This window comes from Acanthaster planci, linkage group LG21 (genome assembly GCF_054643075.1).
Source record: "Acanthaster planci isolate LZ-2023a linkage group LG21, COTS_SCS, whole genome shotgun sequence".
Classification (NCBI taxonomy): Eukaryota; Metazoa; Echinodermata; class Asteroidea; order Valvatida; family Acanthasteridae; genus Acanthaster; species Acanthaster planci.
The window spans coordinates 76,400-99,988 of record NC_141797.1 but is presented as its reverse complement, the minus strand read 5'-3'; the positions used below and the strand labels follow the sequence as shown (position 1 = coordinate 99,988).

Genomic DNA, 23,589 nt, shown 5'->3' with positions numbered 1-23,589 from the left:
TATATGCATTTTGTGTTTGACTACCACCAGACTACATTGGCGGCGAGAGCGGTAGTCAGACTTCACACAAACTTGCACAAAATTGGCCTAGAACCTAGATAAGAATAAAAACAGCCATCCCTTTTGTCTTTTTCTTGATTTTTTCGTACTTTTTGTACGTTTGTCATCATTCAGGTACGGAGCTAACGCATTAAATATGAAACTAATAAATAACTAGTTGAAGCTGAAAATGTAGACTAACGTCAGGATTCGGAGGTTAAGAAATAAAGTGATCGTGCATTGCACAGTCCGATTGTGCCAAAGGGCCTACATGTACATGTAGTGACGAGGATTTCAACACGTTGGTCGTCTGTAGGTAAGTTTGTGCATGGAACTGTTTACAAATGGAATGATTCTATGGTTCTGATGGGTCTTGTAGAATGGTAGAATAATGTGTGTGGGGGGTACTTCCAGAACTAACAGTGTAAGGTTTTTACAGTTCTGGATGTAAGACTAAGAGTCTGGAAGGAAGCCAAAGAAACCATGGAGGAAAGAACATGAAGAAACAAGATAATGATAGTAATAAAAGAGATACCTTAATTCACATTCCTCCGTGACAGTTTTGTGAGCTACATGTACATGTACGTTGTCTCGGGTCACAAGAGGGTGTTATGCATACAACACTTGGCCAGTTTGTTTCACGTGGATCTGAATCATGATCAGTGATCCCAAAGCTGGCTACTGGTATCAATGTGACTGGCATTACATCTACTGTAGGTGGCGGGTTCTGTGTCACTGTCAGTGAACAAGCATCGGATCACTGATGTGAAACAAACAGGCCCTAGGCTATGGCCTTGGTCCCAACTCAACTTGGGGTTGGGGCTGTGGCCATAGTTGGGGCATGCACGGTGGCGTGGGGGCGTAAATGTACATGTATTAATCTACTGGTAGGTTCATGGGAGCAAGCAGGGTTAGCAACATTATGGCCTCATTAATCATGGCTGTTAACCATTCGTCATTTTTATAGATTGCAAAGCCAAACCAAGGACGACCTGAAAAGTCACTGTTACCATCATGAGGCTGCCCAAAGTGACGAAGCCAAGATTTTTTATTCTGTGGGGTGTGGGTGTGGTCATCTTGTTCCTAATCACCTGGAAGTCTTTTTTCAGATCTGGTAAGTACATGTGGGATTACCATTGGTGGACCCACAGATGTCTCAAAAAGCATGAAGGTGGAATAGTGAAAAAAAAAGATGATTTGGGGGAACATTTTGTTTCCCTCTCAAAAAGCTTGTGAAAAGCCCCAAATTTTGCCTACCCCTAAGAAAGGGCATACTGGATAAACTTTACTTACACAGAAAGGAATTTCACCTGTTGGTGGCCCCTAGAAAAAAATAATTGGGGCCCTTGAAAATGGGGTTTTGGAAATGTGAGAAAAAATTGTTTGATACTAGTACTGATTTTAAAAAGGCTAAATTGTTGATCCACGAAGTTTCTAGCAGTCTCAGCAAAGTCACTGAGGTCACCACAATTCAGGTGCTTACAAACCTTGTATTGAGTTGGAAGAGTTGAACTTCAGCTTTGTGGAAAAGTACACATCTCTGTGTAAATTTTTATTATGATTTGATTCAAAAGGAACAAGTGTGCAGAGTCGACTGTATGCTGCTAACAAGCAGAAATCATCTTATGCTGCCAACATACCTGATCTCTTGAATGCTAAGGCTGATGATGACTATCATGCCGTGCGGCCCCCTTCCTCCATTGTGGATGCAATAAAACCAAAGATGGCCGATCCCCAAGATCATGACTTAGAAAAACCAGAGGCTGATTTAATTCCCTCTCATGATGATGATGACAGCTCTGAGTCTTATACTCAGATCTCAAACCAGTTGGATCCTGTCTCCTTCTTAGCTGTACCTCATCAAAATGTGGAGAATGATGGAAGGTTTTCCAGTAAAGAAGGACAGGAAGACCAAGACTCCTATTCTCAATCGTCAGATTACTCATCACAAGATGAACAGAATGACGCAAATGACTTGAAAAAAGACAAGCCTGCCAAGATGGGACTGTTTGAAGAAGATAACAACTTTCCATATCCCCCAAAATCCCCCCTTCATGGTGGAGAGAGATACAAAGTTGCTATGGTAACAGCAAAGACTAATAAACAAGGGTTATCAGAGAATGTAAAAACTAATGAGATGGTGGGACAGCAGGTTAATCCTCTTAAAATCTCTCAGTATGCACAGGGTAATGCAGTTGATCAGCTTAACAAAGGACAATCTCATGTTGTGCCTCATGTCAACAAAGTAGCTCATAAAGGATTGGCAAATGTGGTTGCCATGGATACAGAAGAGTCTTTAGAGACTGACCTGCATGATGAAGGCCACATAAAAGTGTCTCTCGTCACTGATTTTCCCAACAAAGCTCTCATTCTTCATCCAGTTATAAATATTTCTCTGGATGAGCATGATAAAGTTCAGAGACAAAATCATCCAATCAGTGTGCATCCCGAAGAGAAGACAAATATGGTTGCTATGACAGCAACTCAGGCAAAGGATGTCCCTCTCATTAATAAAAAGCCAATCAACCGATGGACTCCATTTGTAGAGACTGAAGATCCACTGCTTGAAGAAGAACAAAAACAAAAAGATGTTCCTGCCATCCAACCTGATGGAGGAAAGATAGATGGAGTTGCTATGGAAACAGTTGTGCACAAGGAAGACGGCATCACCCGTCTGCATAAAAAAGTGCCTCTTAAAAAGATTAGAGTTCATAATGTAGAACCGGGGAACGCAGAATTCCCAAGACAGGATGAAACCCATCTCTTAAACAATGAAGATCCTGGAAGAGGCAACGCCAGAGTCTTACCTGTTCAGGAAACATCAAGGTCTGCCCAGTCATATCGCCATGGTGATATCAGACTTGCCAACTCTGCAGTTGTAGACTCTAAAAATTCCAATGTGATGCTAAATCAGGCTGCCCATGATGACAACACTGCTGACAGAAATCCTACAATCATCTTGTCCAGACAGACTGCCTACCCTGCCGAAAGACTGAAACCACCCATTGTATCTCAACCAGCTAACAGTTTGGAGTTGCAACAACCAAAGCTTGACTCATCTGGAGAAATACAAGGACATAGATCTGCACAAACAAGGAAGGTACATGTATGTTCATAGTTGAAGACTCTGTTCAGAACAAGTTTGCTGTTGAGTCATTAGCATACTCAGTATGCAGAACATGTGACGCTTCTTGTGGATATTTAACGAAGCAGTTCCTTAAATTTTCCTTCCCTGTAGTTTTTTGTTTTTATTCTTTATTTAAACTACACCAGAAATATTAAAGCCTTTTAAGATTTGCATCAGCAGAGCAGTTTCCATGTTAAAAAGTCCAAGCAATTGCCACAATTTGAGACATCCTTTTGCAAAGACAAGAAGGTTGTTCAAAATTTAAAAAAATTCAGTGGTCAGGTGGCCCGGGGTAAAAAGTACAGAAATTTCTATTTACCAAGCTGATTGTCTTATTTCTAGGTCATTCCACCTGAGGAGGAAACAGAAGAGGAGTTTTTACAGCGCATGGAAGATGTGCAGCAGGAACGACACGATAGAGTCCGACAAAAATGCCAAAGTAAATACAATCTAACACTGTTAGACTTCCAACAAGATCGTCAAGAGATACTCTCTTGGAAGAAGTATTATGAGCATGCATATGCTAACAACGATCATCAATTCATTATTTGCCGAGTACTGAAAGCTGCTTCATTCAGTTGGCGTAAAGTCATGATTTCTCTCTATGCTAAGGGCAGTGCAGCATTTCGGCAATCACAGAAGATGGGAGACTATCCCATGATGAACTATGAGGATGAAACTTTTATATCTAAGCTACAGAACTATAAGAAGATTTTGTTTGTGCGTGAACCCTTTGCACGTTTATTGTCAGCTTACCGGGATAAATACGTTGAACTTCGTCACTTCCCGTATTATCAGCCTATTGGTATGTCTATCATACAGAAGTATAGAAAGAATCCTACACAGATGGAAATTCGGTCAGGGAGACCGACATTTGAAGAATTCACAAAATGGGTGATAAATGAAGAAGTCCCTGGAGGAGATTATCACTGGCGCCCACTATTTAACTGGTACCACCCCTGCCAGATGTGGTATGATTTCATTGGTAAGGTGGAAACAGCTGCAGAAGATGCAAGGTACATCTTCAAGATGATTGGAATTGATAAATTGGAAACATTTCCATCAACTGAGACCCATCATAAATTCAGCTCCAGTCCAGATGTTCTGGAGGAATTTTACTCCCAACTTTCACCTGATCTGTTGCCACAACTTATCAACCGATACAAACAGGAATTTGAATTGTTTGATTATCCTATACCACAGAAAATGAGTGATATTTGGACTAGAATGTAAAATGTCCTTCATGAAAGAAGGCAAGATGTCGGAAACTAGATGGTTTAACTGTCCCATTTTTATGAATGAAGAGTGGCAAGTCAACTCAGTCGAATGACTAAATTGGCATTATTAGTTATCACGCAAATACGAGTGGAACATAGACTAATGTAGTCATACATGTACGGGACAAAGACGCACTATATTATTCTGTGTTCCATAATCGTGAGTGTAATAACGAATTTATCTTCAAGCAAACTTGTCACACTGTAAAGATGTTACAGGGCTGATGTGCGCAAACACGCTACCTTTGAATTTAAAGTAACACTTGCAGTTATGCATTTTGCTTTTAGCATAAAAATAGTGCAATGCATTGAGTTAGAACAGTGCATTACGCAGGGTTGATATGAACCAGGTAATACAGTTAAATATATCACACTGTTAGTTGCCATGGATCGACCAATCAGAACTGAGAATTCAAGTTTGCCTGAAGATACATGTAAAGACGCATATAGAGCACTCAGTCTTCATTAGTGATAACTTCACGTTGAAGTTTGTTGGCTGATTTATATGAGGAGATGGTTCATAGCATCATTAGTATTCAGATGTACCTAAATTTATTTGTAACAAATTGAAAACAGGTTAAGTGCAATGTACTTGATCAGTGAATGAAAAGTAACCAGCACACTTCTAAATCTTCTGAGTACACACATGTAGCAAATGCATGAAATTCAGTCTTTTTAGAGACTTCCAGTGACTTTAGTTTTCTTTATACAGATTGCTTTTTCATCATGTCCTCGTTGCCGGTACAGTATATGTGAAAGTTTTCATGTGGGTAGAAGCAGCGCTCATTGTACATGTACAGTGTACAAAGCCCTCAAGCTATGTGTACAAGATACATATCCATGTTATTTCAAGTTCTAATTTAAGCTGTGATACATGTACTTACATAGTTTTTATTTCCTAATGCAATCAGGGTAAATTAAAAAACTTGTCACAGTATTGAATGGAAAAAAAATTAATATTTAACTCAGTCCCATGGGTTCAGGTTATCAGAATGAGTGTTGTGGTGGCAAGTGAAAACCAGATTGTTTCTATTTATGCTGAAGTAAGTACAGTATTAAGTGAAAATTATTTGAAGGAAATACTTTGCATAGTTCAAACATCACATGACTGAGAGAAAACCACATTTTTAAATATGCATTTACCTATTTTAAAAGCAGGTGTTTTTACACATTGCCATCTTTGCCATAATATTTTCTTGCCCATTTAATTTTTCTAAACTGTTATCATAGAGCTATAATTAGTTCAATGAATGTTTACTTATCGAGTATTATATCTCATTTTTTAATTTTAGTAGTACATGTATTATTTATTGTGGAGGCTAGTCTTAATCTCAATTTTAGAACTCTCTTTTTACAGTTTTAATGTAACACATGTTTTATCAAGTACAGAATCTGTTTTCATGTATAGTAGATTGTTAAAAGTAGTTCTTCCACTTATTTGTTAAACATTTATGTCAAGTTTCCCGTCGTATCAGTATTGGGTTTTAATTGGAAATTGCATGGGCATTTTGCCAAGCTTTTTAACAGCCAAAGAAGAAACCGAAAATAAATCTAAAAACTTAGAGCATGGTGCTGAAAATTCAAAATCAATAAAAAGGCCAAGATTTTGAATGTGTCATTTAATTGACTTTCTGTCAAGTCTCTAGACGCGCAAGTACAGAAGGAAGAACCACCCGCAGATATTAGATGGTCAAATATTACTGCCAACGTCTCTGTTCTTGGAGGCTTGTATAATTATAACGTAGAGTTGTTTGTTTATGTCCCGTTAACGCATCTATACTCATTTGGTAGTACATCTCCTTTTGTTATTGGGTCATCATCTTTGGGGCACTCAGTTTGGTAACGAGAGTGCGCGTAGTGCGGCCGCCTATCGTTGCGCGTCTTACGTTCATTTTTTCTAGTGCGTATTTGACGCACATTTCATTCATAAAAGAGCACGCGTGGAAACAAGGGAACAAACATACCTTTTTCTGCGGGACATTTTAAGAGTGATCGCTAGCGCTAACGGTCTCGAAATTGAATTTCCTTGTGCTTTGCTACTAGCCCAGCCATTAATAAAGATTAACAATAAGGCATAATAAAGAACAAAATTCGGCGGAGTTGGCCCTGAACAGGCAAGGTTCTTTGCGATAAAATGACGTCATCAGTGCCCCTACTTGCTGAAATCGTTTCGGATGAATATCTTAGGAGGCAATCTCCATCTAAACTTGTAAGTAGTTTTTATGCACATTCTCGTTTTTATACTGATTTTTTTTTTCCATTTCGGTGAAAAAGAGAACTCGAGGAACGCAATGATAATATAAGTATCGTAAAATATAAATGTGAAAGCGTAATTTCCCTTACCATGCTAACTGTCGTTCTCGGCCATTGTTACTTTTCTTTACTGGATTTAATTTCGCTCAGTGCTCAAATAAAGCTCTATATCCTTTGATCAGACGAGTTGAGGGGAAGATAGGCCGAATAGCCTACTAAATGTGTAATTTCGGGAAGGATGAAATAAAATACTGAAACAATCAAAGAGCCCACTTTTTGTGAGCTCTTGGGATAATTGTTCTGCGATACGGTAGGCTTTCTTTTCTTTTATATGTTTTAAATTGTAATTTCTATTCAGTGCTTCTGCTGCAAATGAGCACTCTTTAAGTTCAAACGTTACATCAGACGACTTGTACCTTTTTGTTTTGTCTTGTTTCCGGAATTATTCCAAGTAGCAGAGGGTTTTGTCACTATACAAAACAGGAACTCAAAAAGACTAGCTTTGTTCATCCTTTATTTTCATCAGACTACTACCTTTTCGAACCATCTCAACGTGTCGTCAGTGTCAACGAGTGGACGACCAGACAACAAGCAGCCAGCGAACACGTCTCTTGCTCTGAACTGCTCACCAGTGCAAAACGAACCCACGACAGCCACCTCTGCAAGTATTTACGCTAAAGTGTTTCCTGAGGTTGATCGTGATTTACCAACACTTCAAGAACAACAGTTGTCATCAGTGACAAGTAAGTGGTCTTTAAAAAGAAGTTCAATTTTTTTGGAAAGTATATAGGCCCCACATCACAGTTAAGTTTAATGTAATGAATCAAAAACTTCCCGTCGTTTCCATCTTAGGAAAAGATGCTCTTGCCATATAAAGTTAGCACCTTATAAAGCAGGAAAGTGGGCGGTGCTGTCAAGATATCGGTTGGTTAGGATTAAATGCACACAAGTAAAGGGTCCTGTACACGATGTTTTGTGCTTGAGCTAATCTGTAGGCTGATATTCACTTTCCCCATTTCGATGAAGTCTGCCCTTAAGATACAAATATGGATTGCTGTACTAGGGACAGTAAAGATCTTTGAGGAATGGGGTCGATACGGATGTACAAGTGAGAAGTACATGTGATAGTCACAGAATGTACTTTGCTGTCAGAAATATGATTAAGGCTTATTTCAAATACAAGCAATTAAGGCTGGCCTAACCGAGTGGGCGTGGGTAACCCCCCCCTTTCCAAGTTGGGTATCCCATCACACACTATATTATATACCCTCTCAGAAATCTAAGAAATACGTCGCCGTCCATTAACATATCACCATACCACTGTACCATATTTCTCTTGACTTCTAGATGCGACAAAGGATACTCCTGCAGAAAGTCTTCCAAAAAGTGAAAGCAACGCCACTGTGGGGTCAGAAAAACAAGACCAACCAAGACAGATCATCTCCAAGCAGGTAGAATTCGACTTGGCCTCAGTACTCTTTGCGCCTTGCAACACGGCTGCGTCATCAGCCAAGAATAAAAAGAAACATAAAAAACGGTCCCTGGGTCGCTCACAATCTTATGAAGAGATAGGTACGAAATCACATGAGACTTCGGATTTGAAAACTGGAAAAAGAGTGACGTTCAAAGAAGAAATGGTTGAGATCCGAGAAGCTGTTGAAAATGATAAAGATTCTACAATAGGAAAAGGCAAGAATTACCTTTTTACTGGGGAAGATGGGGACGACGATAATTTTTACAACAATGATCTTGAGCTGAGTATTAATGATGGTGCATCCAATTCTTCGCACGTCAATCCAAATACAAATAGACAATCCGAGATTACATCAAACGAAAGCGACGTAAAAACGTCAGTGGTACCAAGAGAACCTCAAGAGAAACAGACGGATGTGAGAGTAACGGAGAACAATATTCCCGCGTTGAGGAACATGACCCCCTTCTCAGAGACAGAAATTATGCAGCACGCAAGTAAAAACCAAGGTGTTGTGGTTTGTATGGCAATGGAGTCAGGTGTACAGAGAGATGAAACATTTTCTAGGAAACAGGAAAAGATATCCAAAGATGTTCTCCCAGTCTTGAGATCTGAAGAAATACAGGCTCGGTGTGTTCCAAAGGACAATACCCAAGGTCCAGCAGTAAACATGGCAACAGATTCTAATGGACACAAAGCAGTATCAGTCGATAAGGAAACTGAGGAGAAATGTCAAGCTAACCAGAACCGAACCAAACCAAATCAGAACCAAACGACTTCAGAAACTACAGAAATCCCTTTTGTCAACCCTAATGATTTTACTGAGCCTTGGACTGGTACAACAAAGAATGTGGAAGGACAAACAGAAGAACATGTGTCTGACTATGACGATGATGAACCCAATCTCATTATTGATGAATCCCCTGTAACACAACAGCACAAGGATTGCGCTAAAACTGTGGTCAACATCATAAAACCAGCCCAGCCTCAAGATAACATGCCATCAGTACACAAAACTAATGTGGGTAATCAAACAAGAAAGCCACACGAAGGAAACGTTATCCAACAAGACAGCCGTTTGCTGGTTGATACTTCAAAGAAACCAGAAAATGACAGCCGAATTAAGGTCCATCTAGTCAACTCTGCAGAGGCATCGAAGCAAACTTCTTCCGTCTCCGGCACTCTGCTCTCAGGCTTTGTCAGTGAATATTCACAAAGAACCACAGCTTCATTTTCAGTAAATGATGCGCATCCATCATTAACTATCAACGGTTCCTCACCTACAAGTATGACAACAGAATTTACGAATGCTTGTACACCTGCGCTTGAAGGCAGGCAGGGTTCAACTGGAGAAGAAATCAGTGACTTGGCAGTAACTAGATTGAGTGATACAAACGTCAAATCACGCCCTTCTGTCAATCTTGAGAACACCCCCAGCACTTACTCCACCATTTATACTACCAATGAATTATTCCCCACTGGATCGATTACAAACCGTCTTCTCTCGCCATCTTATTTTCAAAGAAGTGCAGTCAGCGCCACGCAAGGTTCTCACGGGTATCACTGTCTGGCTTCGAACCCACGTTTAACTTCAAACATTCCTTATTTCACAGGTCTTAGCCATGTGTCACTGAATACCCAAAACAAACCAGACCACATCGAAACATTATTTCCAACGCAAGGAACACATACGCAAGTTGTGTGGCCTAGAAATAATTCACCCAGGGCTCCCCGGCCGCCGATGAAACAATCAGGTACCTGGAAATCAAGAGGTTACCAAACTCACGCAACGTCAGCCATTCGGTACCAGCCAGTCTTGCTTCCATCATATCATCAGATTGTGCCTAACAGATATGTTACAGGGGCAACGGGACACCAAGTAAGCCCCCGAAACTGGCCGAGTCAAGTTGTGAGGATTTTACAACCGTTGCCGGTGATGTCTGAAAACAACCAGCCTGTTAGGTATATAATTCACAAAGACGCTGCTCCAACGGCCTCTGCATCACCACCATTACTACCAACGCCTTCAACACCTGCAGTTACATCTCTCCACCAACATGCACCTGTACAGCAGCTTATCATACATCAGCCAATGATGGCAACAGCTCCGGGTCAACAGGTGTACCAGCAGATAAGTCCTAATGTCACGTTTCCTCAAAATCCGTCATTACCAATTCCTGCTCCATCAACATTTCCACAAAATCAACCACCATCCCCACCGCCACCTCCTCCTCCGTCGACATCAAAGCAGTCTCCTTGTGTAAGAGTGATACCACACCACACATCCTCTGAGAGAGATTCCACTTCAAACGATTCAGTCTCGAGATCCAATCCTGCTCCAATCATTCCAAATGGTACACTTTTCATCCAAACTCCTAAAGGACTAGTTCAACTACAGGGGCAATATGGACATAACAGGAAACCATCTGCCAGCGGTTCATCCCGTCAGCACAAACTAACAAAACCTACGGATGGCAAAGTCGCAGCCTCTACCAGTCAGAATCGTGGGGCTTCGAATGTTGCTTCTGTACCAATACGTCCTATTTTTTCCAGAGTCAACAAGCACCTGCATTCTGGAGCTCAAACACCCAAAGCTACGACTGTCCATATGAAACCTGGTCAAACTACGGGGATAAGACTGCCGTATCAAATGCTCTCACAAAAACAGCTGCTTTGCCTGACGAACAAAACTACATCACAAGAACAAAAGAATCAAGAAGAGGTTGAATATGGAAAAGGCTCAGAGAAGATCGTCGTCAATAAATCTGGAAAGAGCATCACAGAGAAAAACCAACAGCGTAACAGTGAGAAGACAAATGTTGCCGATGAAATATTTACAAAACGTCTTGCTGTTCAGAGTGCTCAATCCTTAAAAGGGGTGGCAGACGAAGATGCAATGGCAGCAGGTTTGATCCAAGAAGAACGGGAAAACGACAGGAGAACTGGAGGACATACACGAAATGAGGCTTTAAGAGATGACAAAGAACCTTTTCGGCATGCTGCACTCAGCAAGAACACAAGCCCCGATCCTCGGAAAAAGTCGCTGTATCGACCTGGCGCTGACACGGGGTCCTTCTCAAAAGGTCGATATGTGAAATTCCTGGACAGTTCAGTAACTGTGAATTGCATCTATGTTCCCGAAAAAACCCAATCAGACCAGAGGAGAGAAAATGACTCACAAGTTACATCGAGAAGAGTTGAATTGAGTCCTTCATCGAAGACAGTATGTTTGGATGATTCGGACACGGCTCTAAGTGACAAAGATGGGGATAGCGAGGACAACCCAAGTAGGAAGCAATCTTTGAACAGCCTTGACACTTTGTCTTCAGACGACACGAGTCACGCTGAGGATTCCGCTGAAAACAAAAGTCCGTCTGATGACAAGGATGAATGGCGACCATCCGTACCAGTAAAAGCACCATCCAAATGTACAAGAAGGTTCAGAAACCCCTTCACCGGTGGTTTATCAAAGATAAACATTCGGACATCTAGACGAAGTTCAGGAGATGCAAGAGGACTGTCACAATCAGAGAGTGGAAAATGTGCTACGAAACTTGACAGGAGACACAATGATGAGACATACGCACCACAGACTGCACATCAAAGGTATGCTCTCAGACGAAGAGGAAGGAAAGATTCCCGGTACCTACCTCAGATTTCTACCAATGACGAATCGTCCTCACCTGAGGATGTACATCTACAGAAACCAATCTCTAGTTCACAAACCAAGGAGGAAAACTTCATAACTGATGAAAGCAACAGAAGAAAGATTACAAATCTTTCCGTCCATGAGTCCTCTTTGTGTTCAACTGCTTCGTCCATGCCACCTTTCAAAGAGGATTGTACTCTGAACAGTCCTCTTGGTGATGAGAAGCAATCTAACAATACACCAGTCAATGAAATGGCAAAGAAGAAATATTCCACTGATGCTAAACGCAGTAAAGAAATATCTGAAAGCAAGCCAAGTAGTCTGTATAAAAGGCGTCATTTAAGATCATCTATAAGTCAAAGTAGTGACTCTGATACAGTTTCGTCCAAATATTTAAAGAGAGTAAGTTTTGGCGACAGTGAGAGTTCTGCATGCCCTGAAAATATGGAGGTCCCATGTCGATTGGCAAGAAGAAATCTGAGACGTAAGCAATCTGGGGGGCACCCGTCAAACCATGCCCCTCTGTGGCAGAAGGTCTTAAGAATGTTGGGACTGAAGAAGAAAAGAAAGCCTGCTCGTGAAGCGCCCCCTGGAGGAATGCCTTGGCACAGACGAAGGAGTTCATCAGTAGTCCTGGTCGAGTCTCTCACTGAATCAGCAAAGCAGCTTGACAGAAGCAAAGATGACACGAATGATGCTGAAAGAGAGAAAAAATCAAATATCAAAGCTATGAGTTTACAACCGAAGGCAAAAAGTGGGAAGAAATGGCAAACTCCAAATAGAGAAAGAAAAAATGTAAATAAAGATTCTGACGGTAAACCAGCCATGGAAAAGAAAGGAAAACAAAAAGCAGGCAAAAAGCAGGTGAAGAGACGTAAGCTCGTGAGAAAATCTAAAATTTCGCCTCAGAGCTTGACTGATACAAGCCTGACATCAATCGACCTTGATGCTAGAAGAAAGACGAGGTCGACAACGAGAAATTCGGCATCCAGCAGCAGTTGCCAAATAGATAGCTCTCCATCATCTTCCATCAGGCGAGGAAGGAGGACCCTCGCTTCTATTTCAGCCCAGACTTGGGAAGACTGTTATCGCTGCACCTACCTCAAATGGAAGGAGGCTGAAATAAGCCCAGAGAACCTAGCCAAGGATGAAGGATTTAAAGTGATGACAAACGAGCTTGGGACTCCAAGATCCGGACCTTCGAAGGATAAGAAGAATTTCCAGAAGCTTCTCATGTCCAAGTGGGAGGACATTGTTCAAAGTTCACAAACTGGATCACTAACAGAATGCGAGGCAATTAAAAGAGAGTCGCAAGTCAAGACAGAAGAGAGCATATTGGTGGAGACTCCACCGGTTGCTGCTGAGTTTAGTGTGTCCACTTCCGGTCTTCTTGAGAATGATATAACTAGTACGTGGATAACTGATACTACCGTTGATAAGGGTGATAAAAGTCTCATGTTTGGAAATGGAATTGAACGTCAAGACGTCGACATTGAAGCCAAATGGATGAAGAACGACATTGGAAACACAGAACCTAGTGAAACTTTGTCCTCTGATGAAGCTTCTCAACAAAAATGTGACTCTGATTCCTATGGAATGCCTCCAGTGCTGAGTCCGGTTCAAGACTTGACTGGGGACTGCGTTAGCCGGAGGGGGCTATTGGGAGAGACATTTGATACACTTGAAAGTGCAAAAGCTGCAGGTTATATTGTGCCAGAATCATTGACAGAGGAGACACTTCGTTTGTTAGCTGAAGATGGAAGTATCGATTCTGATCTTACAGGTGTTCAAGCCTTTGCTCTCTTTATGCCTAGCATAGTTGAGGACTCGTATGATGACTCTACCTTTCTGTCAGAAACATCACATCTTAACGACAATGACGTTAGCTGTGACGGCGATGACGAAAATGAAGTGCCACCTGTCATCTCTTGTCATCGGCTGGACAACTTAAATTATGGAAGTGCCAATATTCAAAATGACAAAGAAGCAGGAGAGTTGGGTGTTGGCAGTACAGTTGTCGAAAAGTCAGATTTCTGTGAGTCTCCTGATTTCAACATTTCGATTTCAACTGTTGTGGAATCATCTAGGTGTGGATTTGTAGACAAACGGATCCCTAGCGATGCTGAGCAAAACATTATGTTTGAAGCAACAACAGCGTCTGCAACGCATAGGGACTGTTGCCCAGCAACAGATGAGATGATGCCAGCTGCGAGGCTTCCCCATAGCAACGAGGACTGTGCTGGTGGTAACTGCTGCACAGTCCTCCAGGAAACAGATACATCGACAGTTTCTCTTGAAGGAGGAGAGATTATTTAAGATGACATGAAGAGTGATGATAAAAGTTTAACTAAAGAATTTGTAACAACTAGTTTATACTGATGGTTACATGTTTAGTTTCAAGTGATTGAGTATTGTAAAAGAGTCTCATGTCAGAAAAAATAGTGTGTTTTTTTTTTCAAACCTGTTAGATAAATAATGCAATCATTTTGTAAATAAATTAATCTCATCACAGATAATGCTTGACGTCCAAATGAATGATGTACACATAATGGACATCATTTATCAGTTTGAATATTGTTTGGTAGTTGCTTTCATTGAATGTGTCCCAAGTAGCCAAGCTAAAATTGTTGAGTTTTTGGCTCAACAAAAGTTACATAAATACGTGACACCAAAACATAATGTTATTTTAAGTGGAAGTAACGTTCTTTAAAATTTAATTTAAAAAAAAAAAGGCAACCTGTCCAGGGCCAACTTTCACTCGCCATCTCTGGACACATGTACGTCATTATTTCACAATCCCGAGCAAGCATTCATGATAAGTTAGCATCGTTTGACATGTTTGAGATAACATATGAATGAAATGTGTATTGTAGATGCTTTAGAAGTATTGTCGCACGACTGAATGTTTGTGAGGAATCAATAAACGTACATATTTTTGTTAATCATAATTAATCCTTTTAGTAAACATTTCTGGCCGTGAAACCGTGGTGGAAGACGAGGGGGGTCTCCTTCCTTAAGAAACCTCGACAGTGTTGCCACCAGGCGGCTCCGGATTTCCCCCAATCCGGTCCCGCAAATTGTGATGGCATCATGGCGGACGTGGATCTTGGTCAAAAATAATTAATATGACGAAGTTACGCCAGAGAAGAACCAGGCGTAGAGGGAATGGACCAAAGTAAACGCAGCTGGTACTCCAGTAATTTGGAACAAATCAAGAACAATTCCTATTGTAAAATCTGCAACTCCCATCAAGTCAGCACTCCTATTTTTATTCTTTATTTTGAAGACCCTTTTGTTCAGACCAGTGTGACAAAAGTTAAAAGAAGCTCTGCAACTCTTCAGTACGCCAAGGCAGAAAAGGGAGAGAAGATGAAGTTACAAACAGGCCACTGATGGAAACAAGTATCGTTATAAACTTGTACAATCAACTAATAAAAGGCTGAGCATCCTTTAAGCCTCTATTGTCTTTAGAAACAAATTCAGGCTTTCTTTAAAAAATACTTTATTTATCCTTTTAGCAAAAGAAAACACCATGGCATCGGGTCTTTCTCAAGATAAATTCTGGCCTCAGGCCAACTCATCCATTCACAAAAAAATAAGCACCCAGGCCAATCTCAACAAGGTCAACTATTGCCCGACTCCAAAATTAATGTCACATACAATTACTGACCCCTATTGGCAGTTTTCCTTGGCTAGGATTCATAGTAATCAATTAAATGACTTACAGCGACCAATGTGCTCTCCTTCTCAGATTGCAAGCTCCCGAGCTTCTCAATTAAAATTAAATGCTCCATTGCTCAAAAGATGCTTCACACATCTATAAACATTCACATTCACGAAAAGTTTCCCTGAATATTACACGTGAATATTTTTCACTGTCTAGAGGCGTCTCCATATGCACGTCATCACACTTGCGCCAAGCGTTGCGTATCCGTCCGGGAGCGATTTTGACGGCCGAACGCAACGTACAGGTGTTATGATAATGGTTCGATATTGTGTCCGTGAAAGTGAGATGCATGGAATACGCAACGCAGCTTTAACTTGTGAATGAATAATAATTGAGTCAAGTAGGGACTGTAAACCCAATCCAAATATGGACCTGGCGGGGAATCGAACCCGGACCAAAGATGACCTAAGAAATGGAACACTAGTCTGTCAAATGTGCTTCATGGTAGTGTGCAAAACACCCTATAAAGAGCAACACTAAAGTCTTTTCCAAATCAAATTTCTGTCAAGAAATAAACAAACAGAAATAATTTTAATTCACCATTTTATTTCAAACGTTGCAGCTCTTAAATTCTCCAAACGTGATGAATAGGCACGTACTGAAAGTTGTTACTGAATTTTAACCAACATGGAATGTGTGAACTGACGAACCGTTTTTATTTTGAAGTATACTCGATTCATGCAACTTTCCTGAAAACAATATTTGACGTCCATTCCTTCAATGAAATACAAATTATACAACTACACTGTACGTGTAGCAATTCAATCCATCAATGGAATAAGTCGGTTCTCCCTCTACAATTAACATTATTGTTGAATTAAATCAAATTTGCTTTGAGATAAAAAATGCCAGGAAGTACATGACGGGTCAAAATTTGAGTTCAGACAGAATTTAGCTAAATGTATTCACATGTTGAACTAAACATTCGCAAACCTGTTTCAGTTATTTGAATGAAATCGATGTAGAAACTTCAAAACGAATTCTCCAAAGATTGCATTTTAGGCAATAAAACTGGCATCACTAAGAGACAGATCTCCCCCAATTACTCATCGATGCAGCACCTGAAACCTTAATTGACAGATTTGAATGTACACACATTGTTCAAAATGCCAATGGTCAACTTTTCCAGGATGTGATTTAAAACTCATAACTAGGAGTTATGGGAATGAGTGTTGCTAGACTATTTCAAATGAGTGGGAGAGGCAACCACGCCAGTGAAAAAGTAGGAAGAAAATTGTTTCATACTATTTTTTTAACTGTAAAGGTTCAACATGTGGGTTAGGGGGAGGCTGGCAAGGGGTCCTTGGAATAACTGTGCAACACCAAGCTGTACGTGGCAAACACTCAACAACCTGTGACATCCTAAAGGTGGCCTAATTTTACTAACAGGTGAATTCCTTGATGAAAGTAATAAATGGGAGTGTGTCATAACCCTAACCCATCAAGCAGTGTTCATGTTTAAAAATTATGGAAGATACTATTTGTCTTTATTTAAGCAAACAACTATTGACGTCAGAGGTATGTCACAGCAAACCTGCAACCGAAGTAAATCCCCAGTACGTAGAAACAGGTTATCCATCAAAATATCCAGTGACGTTTACAGCCTGTGACTGGTTCTCAAGGGAATTTGGGTTCACAATTTAATTTGGTCAACGACAATTTTCACTCAGTGCTTCCTACATTCGGGCACTCATTGTCAGTGTGGCCCTTAGTGTGGATGTGATGTTACCAGATCAAATTACACTTTCATCGCTACATTCAAGTCCAGTGGGCGAAGCACAGACATCTGTATGTTTAGCAATGTCTCAGTCTGTGGTGGTGGGCTTAGGATTTTGTTATTATTTAGTGTTTTCTAGAATGACAGCAATGCCCTGACCACCTCCGATACATGCTGATCCGACTGCATACTTGCCACCTGTACGCCTGCATAATAGTGATGGAGAGGGTAATTGAATACAGTAAGTGCAATGACAACAACATGTATACAAGAAATGTCAATGGGAGTTTTAATACCGCAGATGTAGATTGGGAACTCTGGTTTGATGATCTAACCCTTATCAATACACCAGCACAAGGGGAATTCTATTCCGCACTCAAACACATATCCCGGAACTTGAGATGTGAATTTTTGGGAAGACAAAACCGTGGCTGTCCGGGGGGGGGCACCCCCCAAAAAAGTTGAAAACTAACATTAGATACAAGCGAAAGAAATGTAATTAAAAAACCAGCAAATTTGCTAACATAAATCCCCAAAATTTACCCCCTTTCGAATTAGAAGTTTATCAGTTTATTGCTGCAAAGTCCACTGCACCCCCCAACAAAAAATCATGGCGATGCCTACAGACCCAATACCCTATTGGTTGATGAGGTACATGATGTCACACACACATACCACCTGAATAAAATGCATGATGCCGGCAGAAATGAATCTAATCTTAGCAGGTTAATCTTCCACCCAGTTGAAACCAACTCACCTTAATTCATGGGTAAGATGTGCCGTGATGCGACTTCCTGATGCACCAACAGGGTGTCCTAAAGCAACAGCGCCCCCATTGGTATTGGTTTTCTCCATGTCAAGTCCCAATTCTCTTTGTACAGACAGGACCTGTGCAGCAAATGCTTCATTCACCTAGGATTCAAGATAGATTGAGTCAAATTATGATCAGACTGGATGGCTCAGTTGACAAAATGAGTTGCGTTGTTTGAGTGATCAAGTTTAGATTAAAAAAAAGAACTATTAACACTGCTTTGTCAACTGAATTGAAATTTTTTACCTCACAGAGGTCCATGTCTGCTAGTTGAAGGCCTGCTTTCTCCAGAGCTCGTCTGACTGCTGGTACAGGACCAATACCCATGATGGTTGGATCACAACCTGAAACATGGTAACTGACCAACCTTGCTAGAGGTGTCAGGTTGTGTTTAGTGACAGCCTCTTCACTTGCCAGAATTACTGCACCGGCTCCATCACAAATTCCCTACAAAGGAAAAGAAAGTATTGACCAATATCCTGACCATCTGATAAGATTGTTCAAAATTCACCAGGTGGTTTGGGAGGTTTTGAAGAATTTCCCTGAAGGAAAGCAAAGCTTAAATTATGTTACTGAACAGGTGGGCACGATGGCTGAGGAATGTTGGAGTACAACAAATGCCAAACACATAAATTTATGAGAACCAATTAATGGTTATACTTAAAAGTAATCCATTGTGTGAATTTTGTCTGCAGAAGGCTTTGGTAGTTACACTGAACATCTTCAATTGATATCCTTTACTTGATGGCTTTATAAAGCTGGCTTTCAAAGTTTAGGGAACAGTTGACTGGTTTTAGTTCTCGGTGTAATTCTGACAACTCACCGAGGCATTCCCAGCACTGACAAGACCATCCTTCTGGAAAACAGGAGGAAGCTTGGCCAATGCTTCCATGCTTGTTTCTCGAGGATGTTCATCTGTATCCATCACCTTAACACCCTTCTTGGATTTCATCTCAATTGGAGCCATCTCATCCTTAAAACGACCCTCTTCATTGGCTGAAATTAAAATTATTATGTAAACAGCAATGGTGACATGACAAAAAGCTCTAATATGAATATCCAGACATTCAACTGATCTGTGCCTACAAACTCAGCTCTCTTTAAACATAATTCTTTGGAAGTTACACGCAGCTACATGTATGAACTACAAACATTGCAATCAGGCTATTTCATCCACCCACTACATGTTGACCTTCTACAAATAAAGTCTTAGAATTTTCAGCTTTACTGTTAAGAATGAGATGTTACCTACTGAATACTGAGTAACTTTTGAAATCTTTTCACTTTATGACAGGAACTTATCACGCAGGCTTACTGCTTTTATGTATACAGGCAGAGATTTCACACACACACCCAAGTGTGTATTTCCCTGCAACTGGGGACCCCCTATTGTTCCTCTTTTGTTTGTACTTTAACTTTTTTAGAAGACCACCCATATGTTTTGTACACAGTTGTCAATCGGGGACCTTCTGTCAATCGGGGACCTTATTGTCCTCTATTGTTGAGGGTCCCCAATTGAATGCAGAAACAAACTCACACACGCATGTACTGGGTATTCATGTAAGGTAGCTGAAGGGAGAGAAAGGCCTGATGAAATCCAATTATTGTAAGAGGACTTCTATCCCTCCATGAACTGAGATATGTACCTCTCTGCCAACGTTGCTGAGATAGCATAGCAAACTGATCACAATCCTGTCTGGTGACTCCATATTGAGCTCCTAGTTTCTCTGCTGTCATTCCCATTGGTGTCTTGATGTGATAGTCTGTCAATGTGGCCCACAGTGTGTCTTCAAGCTATAGGCCAAAAGGGGGAGTCATGTTGGCGTAGTGGTTCTTTCCTCGCCTTTCACCTCTATGGTCCTGGTTTAAATCCCCACCCAGTCCATGAGTGGATTGGTTTTTAGTCCCTAATTGATTCTGGGGGTTTTACCCAGAATATTCCTCTAAGGTTTTCCTTCCAACTTTAAAACTGTAAATGCTCCTACGTCACTTCTGAGGAATCTTTGGTGTCATTACCAGAAATGATTACTACTATTAATAATAATAGGTGAAATGTCTCCAAGATAATGAATGGCTACACTACTGACTTCAGCAGACAGACTTGCAGGGTTCTACGGTTTGAACTGTTGAACAATGTTGTCCCCACACACCAAAGCTTGCTAAATCTCCAAAATGTCTCTTTTATTAATATACATGCTATGCAAAGTGTGCAAGAAGCCTCAACATGTAAGAATAACAACAGAGAGAATACATTCTTTTTTCCTACTCTAATCAACCCACATTAATAAAATACAGGTATCTTTTCAGGTATGATGTCACAATCTCTTATAATATTTGGCCTTTAGTGGATGTAAATTCAAAGGCACATGCTAGCAGGAAACACAACAGTTAGTCTGGATGTTAGATATGGAGGACTGGTCTTACCTTGAGGTCAACGCCAAGCTTTGTCCCAAAACGAGTCCCTCTGACTGTATATGGGGCCATGCTCATGTTCTCTGTACCCCCAGTCAAAACAACTTCTGCATCTCCTGTCAGAATGTCCTGAAATCAATAATAGTTCTGGAGGGTTAAATCATGTACAGGTACACAATTTGTCAAGTGTCAAAATAGAGATAAGTTTTCTTGGACTAACACCAATATTCAGGCTAATTTAAATAACAAGTTTTGCCCTTACCCAACATATATATTGCGTAAGGGCAAAACCCGTTATTTAAATTAACATCTCCCCAACGCAATAAAAATACACCTTGAAAATATTCAGGCTGTTTTATTCTACTAGGACAATGCTTGTTTCACACTGTGTTTTCTAAGACAAGAGAACTGAGGAGAACCAAAAGCTAAGATATCTTTCCCCTCATGCATACTACTGAAAAAAAAATCATACCTGGGCTCCACTGACAATGGACTGGAACCCTGACCCGCACAGGCGATTCACAGTTAAAGCTGGCTTGTCATCCTTGATTCCAGACCGAAGGGCCACATGTCTTGCAACATATGCTGCATCAGGTGCAGTCTGCCAAACCAAGAATAACATCCAGAAATAATGTATGAATTGCAAGATTGCTTCTCTAGCTTCAAAGCTAATTGCAATAGACTGTATTCGTGGCGTTGCCAATTTCAGTCGTATTCCTGAGCGTACAGTATAATTTCGAAACCTTTAATGGGATGGTACGAGGTGATTTTTTGGGGTCGGAATGAAATCGTAGAATATAGTTGAGTTCTTTCAATTTAACGTGTTATATAACTGTCTTTTGTTCACGAACCTGGCACAGTGTGCTGCTGACCTCTTTTCAATAGGGGCCAGATTAGCATGCAGCAGTGCTGTGTGGCTCGTCACTGCGGTGGTGGAGCGCTTTTGTCCCCGTTGGTAATCCCCTAGCTCTAAATGCCCAAAATAGTGGTATACTGTTTCAAAACAAGGCTGGATTATCTCCACTACTGTGAGTGAATAAATGTCGGTACATGTAATGCCCAGCAGCCTGGTCTTTTGTTCCGAGTACATGTACCATCTTTTGTTACAAGGCCCAGTTCCCTTTTTCACATTTTTGGTTTCCCAGCTCCGTGTATAAAGCCAACGTACTCGAAAATGGGCCCCCCCCGCAGCAAAGTGGTTAAAGGACAAAAGATCTTCAGTGTTTATTTTTTAATTCATCTACAAAGAATTCAAAGTAAAAAATCTTGTCTCTGGGGATTGCCAGAAAACTTCAGGACAGGTGCTGTCAAAATATACACGTGCAGCTACAGTAGGTCCCCATCTTAGATTAACTCATCATGTACATGTTTGCTGCATTAGTTACAAACCTGTGCAACGTTGCCAATAAATGTGCTATCAATGACTTCAGGGTTTATGTTCCCAGCTGTCAGTGCAGCACGTGCAGCAACTTCACACAAATCCGTCTGTGATAAATCCTTCAATTTTCCACCAAATGCACCAAAAGGAGTGCGCTTGGCAGCCACAATGAATATACCTGTCATTTAGAAGAGAGTAAATAATAGGCCCATCAATTGCAATTACACAGTTATAACAGTCAAACACAAAGGTGCTTTGATAAAATTGGACCACGCTGAAAATGGCAGTCCTAATTTATGTATGTCTTTTTACATTACAGCAGCTTTTTCCAAAAGCTAAAAATTGTAGAGCGGTACATCTGTGTTTTGCATCTGAGCTCTTGACAGATCCGTGACCAACTCCATCCAACTGAGGAATAAGTTGCAAGAGGGAATTACTCTTTTCTTTACATACATACATACATGTATGCCTACATGTCAATACATGTACATGTAACCATGGAGTATGAAGTAACTAAATGGGGAACATGGGAAACTTGAAAGCAAGTCTGAGAAAAAAGTATCTCTTGGAGAAAGGATACACAGATAAAGTGCACAAGTATATGTGTACCCCCAAAATTGCGCCTACGACTATAAGAGGGTGCGCCGACACGCAAATTGCGTATACGGATTGTGAAGAATGGAGCGGTAGCAAGAGTCCGTTCCACACTAGTGCCCCAGGCAGCACAATCGGGCAACTCGACTATTTTCAACTGCACCAGAAACTATGCTGATCAAGAATCAAATAAGCTGGGATAATTAAGCTAAACACCATTCAACACTCTAACCTTTTGTGGGGCTGAAACTAGCCTAGCTACAGAGATGACATTTTCTGCTCGAAGAACTTTACCTCTACTCATCGCCATCTTGTTGTATTGCTGGGATGATGTAGTCTGGCTCTGGCTGGCGTGTCAAGGTTGTTTATTAAGCTTCATGTATGAGCTGGGTACTAGTGCACGACTGAACTCGGCGTCAGCCATTTGTCCAAATTTCGGTTTCCTAAGGACGCTACATTTACGCTGTGGCATTAGTTTCATTCTTTCAAGAGTTTATTAAATGAACACAGTTTAATACTTCAGGTTTTTTGCCTCATATTAGACTCTTTGATATTTCTGTCCCACTGAGGAGACCTGTAATAAGCCATAGGGCATTAAAGGGGAACTAATTCATCAACGTAAAAAGAAGGCTGAAGCATCCATCAGAACCAAGTCGACGTTTCAAAAACCTCAGCGTTTACAAAATCAAAGCTAAAGCCAATGAAGTGAGGACGCTTTAGCGTCAGCTTGACGCGGCTAGATTTCCGGCGCAATAGGGGTGTATTCACTAATTCAAGCCCCATTGAAACAGTGTAAAATCAACATTCTTCACAGCTCAATAACATGCAAGCCATCTTCACTGCGGTTTTTCAAACAAAAATGTAATTATGCTTAGATCCTTAAACTTTCAATTTCTTTTGAATTTGGGGGTTAACCAATGAAATTTTCAATTAGTTACACCCAAAAAAACACACCCAAAAGGAAAAGTTCCAAAGTCTGCGTTTAGCCATTTTCAAGCGCCAACCCTTAACTTTCTCGGGCACCCAGGACAATTTCAAACCGCGTTTTTCAGCCATTCTGCTCAAAGATGGAAGCCCAAAGACCCATGAACTTGATCCTGACAAGAATTTACCCTTATAGGGCCAAACAATCAT

The 23,589-nt window shown here is 40.8% G+C and overlaps 3 protein-coding genes across 3 annotated transcripts; 2 read left to right on the top strand and 1 right to left on the bottom strand.

Annotated features, from left to right (window-relative positions):
- The first annotated feature begins 15 nt into the window (after positions 1–15).
- On the top strand, positions 16–6,066 carry LOC110982384 (uncharacterized). The gene is made up of 4 exons (XM_022240751.2): positions 16–355; positions 1,007–1,153; positions 1,614–3,139; positions 3,509–6,066. The coding sequence occupies exons 2-4, from the start codon at positions 1,054–1,056 to the stop codon at positions 4,397–4,399; spliced, it is 2,517 nt and encodes an 838-aa protein (XP_022096443.2). The 5' UTR covers positions 16–355; positions 1,007–1,053; the 3' UTR covers positions 4,400–6,066.
- Positions 6,067–6,393: 327 nt separating this feature from the next.
- Positions 6,394–14,764, top strand: LOC110982391 (uncharacterized). Its single transcript, XM_022240759.2, has 3 exons — positions 6,394–6,652; positions 7,223–7,439; positions 8,044–14,764. Exons 1-3 carry the CDS (start codon positions 6,578–6,580, stop codon positions 14,130–14,132), a joined length of 6,381 nt encoding a protein of 2,126 aa, XP_022096451.2. The 5' UTR covers positions 6,394–6,577; the 3' UTR covers positions 14,133–14,764.
- Positions 14,765–16,069: 1,305 nt separating this feature from the next.
- Positions 16,070–22,853, bottom strand: LOC110990711 (3-ketoacyl-CoA thiolase, mitochondrial-like). Its single transcript, XM_087131222.1, has 9 exons — positions 22,750–22,853; positions 21,873–22,039; positions 20,956–21,084; positions 20,496–20,612; positions 19,718–19,865; positions 18,895–19,067; positions 18,318–18,518; positions 18,018–18,172; positions 16,070–17,466 (listed from the first exon to the last, which is right to left on the bottom strand). The coding sequence occupies exons 1-9, from the start codon at positions 22,763–22,765 to the stop codon at positions 17,382–17,384; spliced, it is 1,191 nt and encodes a 396-aa protein (XP_086987348.1). The 5' UTR covers positions 22,766–22,853; the 3' UTR covers positions 16,070–17,381.
- Positions 22,854–23,589: the final 736 nt, after the last annotated feature.

Excerpts from the sequence above, each read along its gene's own strand:
- LOC110982384 (XM_022240751.2), top strand. The coding sequence starts at position 1,054 with ATGAGGCTGCCCAAAGTGACGAAGCCAAGATTTTTTATTCTGTGGGGT. Across the intron at positions 1,154-1,613 it reads GAAGTCTTTTTTCAGATCTG|GAACAAGTGTGCAGAGTCGA; the intron begins GTAAGTACATGT and ends TTGATTCAAAAG. Across the intron at positions 3,140-3,508 it reads GATCTGCACAAACAAGGAAG|GTCATTCCACCTGAGGAGGA; the intron begins GTACATGTATGT and ends TCTTATTTCTAG.
- LOC110982391 (XM_022240759.2), top strand. The coding sequence starts at position 6,578 with ATGACGTCATCAGTGCCCCTACTTGCTGAAATCGTTTCGGATGAATAT. Across the intron at positions 6,653-7,222 it reads GGCAATCTCCATCTAAACTT|ACTACTACCTTTTCGAACCA; the intron begins GTAAGTAGTTTT and ends TATTTTCATCAG. Across the intron at positions 7,440-8,043 it reads ACAGTTGTCATCAGTGACAA|ATGCGACAAAGGATACTCCT; the intron begins GTAAGTGGTCTT and ends CTTGACTTCTAG.
- LOC110990711 (XM_087131222.1), bottom strand. Across the intron at positions 21,085-21,872 it reads TTATTGGCAACGTTGCACAG|ACTGCACCTGATGCAGCATA; the intron begins GTTTGTAACTAA and ends TTGGTTTGGCAG. Across the intron at positions 20,613-20,955 it reads CCATTGTCAGTGGAGCCCAG|GACATTCTGACAGGAGATGC; the intron begins GTATGATTTTTT and ends TATTGATTTCAG.